At 33.6% G+C, this 9,073-nt stretch overlaps 1 protein-coding gene and 1 non-coding gene across 2 annotated transcripts; one reads left to right on the top strand and one right to left on the bottom strand.

Annotated features, from left to right (window-relative positions):
- Nucleotides 1-393: 393 nt before the first annotated feature.
- On the bottom strand, nucleotides 394-4,633 carry LOC127902241 (uncharacterized). Its single transcript, XM_052441079.1, has 3 exons — nucleotides 4,337-4,633; nucleotides 3,891-4,036; nucleotides 394-1,024 (listed from the first exon to the last, which is right to left on the bottom strand). Exons 1-3 carry the CDS (start codon nucleotides 4,631-4,633, stop codon nucleotides 394-396), a joined length of 1,074 nt encoding a protein of 357 aa, XP_052297039.1.
- Nucleotides 4,634-4,710: 77 nt separating this feature from the next.
- LOC127902927 (small nucleolar RNA R71) lies at nucleotides 4,711-4,817 on the top strand. Its single transcript, XR_008055565.1, has one exon. It is a non-coding gene; the product is annotated as a small nucleolar RNA R71 (small nucleolar RNA).
- The last annotated feature ends 4,256 nt before the right edge of the window (nucleotides 4,818-9,073 follow it).

The following is a 9,073-nucleotide window of genomic DNA, read 5'->3' as shown; positions in this document are numbered from 1 at the left end:
AATATTATGGAAACATATATGTTAACAATCTCCCCCTTTTTTATGATGACAAACATTTCATGTATTTAAAGAATGATTCCACAAATTGCTCCCCCTAAAAATAATCTTCTCTTACAATTTGCCAATTAGCTAAATTACAACCAATTTCATAAAATCATTTTTCCATTAAATATAAAACCTTTATAATGTAAAAACAATGATTTATTTAAAATGTATAAAAAATAATTTGAGCTTAAAAGATTAATCATTCTTAATCGTGTTTGTTATCATCAAAATCAATATTATGGAAACATATATGTTAACACATAGGGAGTCATGTAAGCTCAAGGACTAATCCTTTCTTGTTGGGTTCACTACTTTTTCTAATATCTTCTTAATCTCCCTATTAGACAATTATGTCTGCCCATTGGATTGTGGGTGATATTTTGTTGCAATTTTATGCTTAACTCCATATTTCACTATTGTTGCAGCAAATACTTTGTGACAGAAATAAGTACCTTCATCACTAATAATTGCTTGTGGAGTGCCAAACTTGGAAAAAATACTTCTCTTAAAGAAGTTCACCACTGCTTTGGCATTATTGATGGGCAATGTTGCAGCGACTACCCACTTGGAGATATAATCCACAGCAACCAAGATATATAAATTCCCAAAGGATGGTGGGAAAGGACCAATGAAGTCTATTCCCCATACATCAAAAATCTCCACTTCCAGAATGTTCGTCAATGGCATTTCACGTCTTTGAGTTATGTTTTCTGTCTTTTGGCACCAGTCACAACATTTAGCAAACTCATAAGTATCCTTAAAAACAAAAGGCCAGTAATAACCTGATTGCAAAACTTTAGCAGCTGTTCTGTGACCATCAAAATGTCCTCCATATGCTGCAGCATGGCAAGATTGCAGTATATGAGGAATTTCTTCCTCTGAAGCGCATCTTCGTATTACCTGATCTGAGCATAACTTGTACAAGTATGGGTCACCGCACTGGTAACTTCTAACATTATAAAGAAACTTCTTTTTTTTACTGAAAATTCAACTCAAGTAATAGCAATCCACTTACTAAGTAGTTAGAAAAATCTGCATACCATGGAGATCTTGGTTGCTGCAGCATCTGTGCCTGCTATATTACTAGCAGTTGTTCATCAGGAAATGTTTAAGTGATGTATTTTTTTGTCAATGTGCTTGTATCTACTTCTAGCCTAGAAAGATGGTCTGCTACTTGATTTTCAATTCCTTTTTATCTTTAATCTCCAAATCAAACCCCTAAAGCAATAAGATTCATCTTATTAATCTCAGTTTAGCATCCTTCTTTGAGATTAGGTGCTTGATGGCTGCATGATCTGCATAAACTGTCACTCCAGTACCTACCAAATAAGCTCTAAATTTATCGAAAGGAAATACTACTGCTAGCAACTCTTTCTATGTACTAGTGTAATTAATTTGAGCTTGAGTAAGAGTTTTGCTAGCATGGTATATAGAGTGGAAAACCTTATTCTTTCTCTACCCCAACACTGCCCCAATAGAGTGGTCATTGGCATTACACATCAGCTCAAAGGGTAGAGTCCAATCTGGTGCTATAACCATGGTGTAGTGATCAAGGCTTTATTAAATTCTCTAAAAGCTTGAAGACAGTCTTTATCAAAATGAAAAGGCTAGTCATGTTCTAGCAATGAGCATAATGGTTTAGCTACTTTGGAAAAGTTGTTTATGAATCTTCTGTAGAATACAGCATATCCCAAAAAACTTCTAATCCCCTTAACTGAAGTGGGAGGTGGTAGTTTATCTATCACTTCTATCTTTGCTTTATCTACCTCTATGCCATTTTTAAAAACCTTATTACCCAACATTAAGCTTTCTTGCACCATGAAGTGACATTTTTCCCGATTGAGTACAAAATTAGTCATCTCACATCTTTTAAAAACTTCCTCCAAGTTGTGTAAACAATCAGTATACGTTTCTCCAAAGACTGAGAAATCATCCATGAAGACTTCTAATGTTTGGTCCATCATATCTGTGAAAATAGACATCATACATCTCTGGAAAGTTATTGGACCATTGCACAGACCAAACGGCATTCTTCTGAAGGCAAAAGTTCCATAAGGACAGGTAAATGTAGTCTTTTCCTAGTCCTCTGGGGCTATAGTAATTTGGTTGTAACCTGAATACCCATCTAGGAAGCAATAGCATTGTTTTCTAGTAAGTCTATCCAACATTTGATCTATAAATAGTAGTGGGAAGTGATCCTTCTGTGTGGCTTTGTTGAGCTTCTTGTAATCCATACATACCCTCCATCCAATCACTATTCTTGTGGGAATAAGTTAATTCTTTTCATTTGTTATCATTGTTATTCCTCATTTCTTTGGAACACATTGAATTGGGCTCACCCATGAACTGTCTGATATCGGATATATGATCCTAGCATCTAGCAATTTGATGATTTATTTCTTCACAACTTCCTTCATAATGGGGTTTAACCTTCTTTGTTGCTCTACCAAATTGTCGTAGCAGTCTTCTAATAAAATTTTATACATGCATATAGATGGGCTGATCCCTTTAATGTCTACCATAGTCTAGCCAATTGCTTTTCTGTATTTCCCAAGCACATCTACCAAACTCCTTTCTTGATCTGCATCCAAAATAGATGAAATGATTACAGGAAGTTTATTGTTCTGACCAAGATAAGTATATTTCAAATGTGAAGGTAACAATTTTAATTTAAGAGTAGGAGGTGATTCAATAGATGATAAAGTTATTTGTACTTCCCTATTTGAAAGATTTAGAGGTTCAATAAATCTGCTATGTCTATTAGATCGCCTTTCTCAATCTATCTAATTTGCTGCAACATCTTCTTCTTCAAAGCTTTCAGAGGTGGCAACTTTGATAACCTATTTACAACAGCATTTATTTATTCTAAGCTTTCAAAGGTGGCAGCTTTGATAACCTATTTACAACAGCATTTATTTATTCTTTCTGCTACAGTAAGATCCACAACACTCAAGAAATTGAAATCTTCTGCCTCATCAGGACGTTTTATAGCTTCTAATACATTGAAGATGACTTGTTGGTCATTTACCGTCATGGTTAGCTCTCATTTCTGCACATCTATCAGAGTCTTACCAGTTGCCATGAAAGGTCTTCCAAGTATAATTGGTACTTCTTTATGAACCTCAAAGTCTAGTACAATGAAATCCACTAGAAAGATGAATTTGTGAACCTTCACCAATACATTCTCAATCTTTCCTTTAGGGTATGTATGAGATCTGTCAGCCAATTGCAGAGTGACTGTTGTTGGTCTGCACTCTCCTACTCCCAATTGCTTAAATACTAATAATGGCATTAGATTAATGTTGGCTCCCAAGTCACAGAGTGTTCTACCATTGTACCTAGTTCTAATTGAACATGGTATTGTGAAGCTTCCTGGATCCTTCACTTTTTTAGGGATCTTATTTTGAAGCATGTGACTGCATTCTTGTGTTAAAGCAACAATTTCAAATTCTCCCAACCTTCTTTTTCTTACCAAGATATCTTTTAAAAATTTCACATAATTAGGCATTTATTCCAATGCTTCCATAAAATGTATGTTGATGTGTAACTACTTCAGCACTTTCAAGAATTTACTAAACTATTTGTCTTGTTTTTGTTTCTGGAATCTCTGTAGGAAAGGAGGTGGATGCCTAAATTGTTGTACAACTTTAGGAGGTACCACTCTCTACTCCTTTGATTTATTATAAGTTGTCACCACTAGCGTTGTAACATCTTCTTCAGCAGTTACCGGGTGATTTGCTTCCAAGGTTGTTATAGCGTGACCATTTGCATCAGTATCTTGATGGCTGGGTTGTTGTAACATCCTTTCATCTTGAGGTGGTTCTTATGAGGAGTTAAGTTCCAACCTCTTTTTAGTCACATCAACAGGAATATCAACATTCTTTCCAGATCTTAAGTTTAATACTTTACAATGTTCTTCACCCTCTCTTCTTGGATCTTCTGGATTGCTGAGTAAACTTCCTTGAGATCTGCTATTCATTGCTATGGCAAGCTGTCCAATTTAGCTTTCCAGGTTTCTTAGAGATACAATTTGACTTTGCACAATTGCTTCATTCTTCACGATATATTCCTTAATAAATGTTTTCAATGAAGTGATCTGATCATAGCTAGTGTGTTTTTGTCCTTGATTCTACTGATGAAAACCAAGTGGTTGAGTATGTCTGTTCTGTCCACTCGGTACTAGAGCATGTTGATTTTGATTGCTCCATGAGAAATTTGGGTATTGCTTCCATCCAGGGTTGTAAGCATTTGAATATGAGTTATTCTAGGGTTGTCGGTTGAAGTTGCTCACATAGTTTACTGATGCTGGATTTCCTGGACAGTTGTCAAATACATACTCCTCACCACAATGCACACAAGATAGTTCTGCAACTTGCTTTACTACTGTAGGAGCAGAAGTCATGGCTTTCACCATATTAGTCAATGAAGTTACTTGAGCTAGCAATGCTGTAATTGCATATATATTATATACCCCTACTAGTCCTCTTGCTACTGTTTGTCTAGTTGATGGTCGCTGATAATTATTATTGGCAATTCTCTGCAAAAACTTCATAGGCTTCAGTGTAAGATTTGGATAACAGAGCTCCATTTGCTGAAGCATCAACCATTAATCTCGTACTTGGATTCAACTTATTGTAAAAGGTTTCCAGTTGTATGCAACAGGGAATGCCATGATGAGGACACCTTTTGAGCAACTCTTTAAATCTCTTTCAAGCCTCATACAAACTCTTATCTTCAAGTTGATGAAAAAAAGTGATCTCATTCCACAATTTTGCATTCTTGGTTGATGGAAAATATTTCATTAAGAATTTGTCAGCCAAGTCATTCCATGTAGTGATGAAGTCATATGGTAATGAGTTCAACCATGCTTTCGCTCGATCTCTTAAGGAGTAAGGGAAAAGCCTCAGTCTCAAAGCATCATGTGATGCTCCAGCAATTTTAAAAGCATCACTCATTTCCAAAAACAACTTAAGATGGAGATGAGGATCTTCATATAGCAGTCCATTAAATTGACCCATTGTTTGCAGCATTTGGAACATCACTGGTTTAAGTTCAAAGTTAGCGGCTTCCACTTCAGGTCTGACTATTCCAAGATGTACAACTTGAGGAGTTAACAATGATATTGTTGTTGTCTGGTTTTCTCTGATTAATGTGCTCATTTTACCCCTCTTGAACATTAACAGGTTGTAGTGCCCCGTGAGGATCCAAGTTTTCCACATCTTGCAAATTATCCATTTCTGAAATATTTTTTGAATTTATTTGCTCTCTTCGCAATCTCAGTACAGTCCTTTCAATATCAGGATCAAATCAAAATTCAACAGATATGTCTTTGCGCAAGCACATCTTGACCTGTCAATAAATAGAATGAGTTAAATCAAGTTGGCACTTTTTGAGGTTAACTTCACACTTCGAAAGTAAACAATCAGTCTCCAGCAACGGCGCCAAAAACTTGTTGGTTATTTTTACTCAATTGCTATTGATGTCAATATGCAAGTGTACACAACAAGTAATAAAGTGATGAATATTCAAGATCGTCTCCACAGGGACTGATATTACTACAAATGCTACAGTAATCATGATAGTGCAAACTTTCTTTATTTCAGGAGGAATCTAATTAAAGTGAATTACTACCGAAATTAACAATTTTAAGCAAATAAAATAAATAAATGCAGTAATGAAATAAATTAGATGAATTGCGTAAAACGAATTTAATGAGATTGAAGTAGTTGAATGATCAAACTCACTTAATGGGCTGACTGTTTTTATTCAAATTAACACCAGTTGCTACAGTAATTCCTACAGCACTGGGCAGAATTATTTTGCATACTCAACTACCGCTTGTTGGACTTCTCATACCCTTATGCAACCTAACAATGACCAGTTGATATATCACATAAGATATGGCGTTACCAACTCTCTCTACCCTACAAGGTGAATCCCTACATCTAGTTCATCACGAATCTTAACTCAAATATGGCCCTTTTGGGACTCAAGTTAAACTCAATCCCAGAAGCTTAAATTAAGATCAAGTATTACTCTAATAATTTCCACTAAGACATGCTTTTTTGCAGTTCTCTCTTAACTTAAACCATTAAATGGGAGGTTAACCGAAATAATGATTGTAATATAAGCTATTAAAGTAACATGCTACAGCAATCTTGCAGCAACTCATAAGAACAGTCAAAAACTCATTGAGATTGTTTGTCACTCAACTACAATCAAATTTAGTTCATACTTTGAAAAAGAAAAGTGAACATAAATATTAGCCATGAAATACATCAGTTCAATCAAAGAGTAAGAAAGGGAACAAGTAAAGAATGATGAAAATTTAATCCAAGTAGTTCTGCTGGTTTCTTCACTGGAGCAGACTTATTTTCCCTTGAATTCTGATTCTTTCATTCTTTTCCTCTCGATTTCTTCAATGTTAATTCATCGCCGCCTTTTCATACGATGCGTGCTCTTTTTATAACTGAAAACTAGGGTAAACAGAAGCCTAGGGCGTGCATAAGTCAGATTATGAAACTGCAGATCACAATTCTGCAGATATCCCGCGCTAAGTTTTCTCTATCGCTGCTCCAGGATTGCTACAGCAATGGTTGCTCCAGCAACGGCTACAGCACTACATTGTTCCAGATTTTGTTTCAATTCTTTTGTAACCATATTCTTCTTCATTTTTGCAAGCCTATTGCATCAGCATTCCTTCCATGAAATATAAGCTTCTGGATACCTACAATTATGCATACAATTTGAGCACAAATTACTCTAAATCAAGCAAAATTTATTAAAATTAAACTAAAATGAATGTTTATGCAGAATGTAACAAAAATGCAATAGCAACACATCATTTACTCTCTAAGTAATCTTGATTTAAGTCTAGAATTGCCATAATAACTCTCATTTCATAGAGTTATCAACAGTTATTTTCTATGATTTATTGTTTCTTTTCTTGTAGTGTGAATATTGGACTAGTAGAATACCTGATTTGTCTAACCTAAGGATTTAGGGTTGCAAAGCTTATATCTTAAAACTAAATGTTTAAGAAATGAGCTTAAAAATCAAACTTATGAATGTAAATTATTAGATACCCAAATGACAATCCAAGATATAGACTTTATCATAATTAAAAAAGCTTAATAAGAAGCATAGATGTGATTTTTGCTAAAGAAGTAAAACAAGTCTTTTAGAAAAATTATTATTATTGGACGAATATGCAGATGTATCTAATAATAATTTTTGTTTAGATATAGATGAAGGGATAGAACTTGTAAATCATGATTCTTGTTGATCATTTAAGAAGAATGAATTCTCTATTCATCCTCTGCTGAATGGGAGGAAAAGAGTAAGAGAACCTACTTCCAAGCTTAAAAATTCTTATGTTTATAACATAATAGATGAGCCTAAAATTATAAAAAGGTTATGAATTAATTGGATTCATCGGAATGGCTCAAAGCAATAAAAGAAGAAAAATTTAACTAATAAAAATGAAGTTTGGCAATTAATAGACATTCCACAAGGAAGAAAGGCAATAGGATGTAAATAGGTCCTCAAGAAAAAGCTCAAGTCTAATAGAACATTAGAAAAATATAGGGCTAGGCTTGTAACTAAGTGTTATAGACAAAAACTAGGGATAGACTATATTAATACTAATTCCCAATGGCTAAACTTGTATCTATAAGATTTCTTGTGACTTTAATTGCTAAATTAGACATTGAATTGTTCCAAATGGATATTAAAATTGATTCTTAAATGGTTAGCAGAAGAAACCATTTACATGGAACAACCAGAAGTTTTTATTGAAAATAATTAAGAAAATAAAGTCTATCGACTAAAAAAATCTCTTTATGGCCTCAAACAATCATACCACCAATGGATTTCACTTTTTACTAGGCAATATTGAAATTAAAATAAGCATGATCATTGTCTCTGTGTTTGGAAAAGTAAGACTAAAACTACAATTTTATCATTATACATAGGTGATATTTTTATTGGCTGGGAATGACATAGAAATTATCAACAAAACAAACAAATGTTTGGGATCAATGTTTGAAATGAAAGACATAGGATACGCATCTTATGTCTTAGAAATTAAAATTACAAGAGATTAAACCTCTAGATTATTATATTTAGATCAATCTAGATGTATTGAAAAGGTGCTTAAGAGATTTAATATGGAGAATTATGAAGCATTATCCATACCTGTATTGAAAGGACAACATTTGGATAAATTTATGTGTACTAAAAATAAATAGAAAGAGAAAGATATAAGTATAATTCCATATGTACAATTAGTAGGTAGCTTAATTTACGCAATGATATCAACTACATTGGATATTTGTTATGCAGTTGGATTGGAAATTTGTTAAAAGGATATTTAGATATTTACAAGGCACAAAAACAATGAAATTATGTTTTAGTAAGGGCGAACTAGTAGTAAAAGGCTTTTCTAATGCAAATTTTGTTGGAGATCAAGATAATTGCAAATCAACAAGCGGTCATGTTTTACATTTTGGTGGTGCGGTAGTTTCTTCGTCAAGTAAGAAACAAATATGTATTACTAGATTTTCAATGAAGGCCGAACATATAGCATGTAGTATGGCGACAACATATGCCGTGTGGATTGGACATTTCATTGAAGAATTGAAACTTGATTTACTAAATAAACCAATCAATGTGTTTTGATGTAATAAGTTTACTCTCTCTTCAATAAAAAGTGGAGAAAATAATTCCTAAGGACAGATTTCAATTATCACTATATATAAAATATAGTGGAACGAGGAGAATAAAATTCGACTATATTTTTTCAAAAGAGATGGTGGCTAACCCTATGACCAAAGGGTTAAATTTGAATAGTTTCAGAAAACATGTAAATACAATGGGATCAAAATTCACCTAGGTGTTCCATACATGCAAGAAAATTCTAGTTTAAAAATTCTTAGGGATGCCAAAACAAAATTAAACTAAAAAATGTATCATTTTAGTTAATTAAAATAATTTTTTGTCAGAATTGGCATCTAAATAATCGATAATC

Source organism: Citrus sinensis, chromosome 5 (genome assembly GCF_022201045.2).
Source record: "Citrus sinensis cultivar Valencia sweet orange chromosome 5, DVS_A1.0, whole genome shotgun sequence".
NCBI lineage: Eukaryota > Viridiplantae > Streptophyta > Magnoliopsida > Sapindales > Rutaceae > Citrus > Citrus sinensis.
This window is presented reverse-complemented; position numbering and strand designations above follow the sequence as displayed.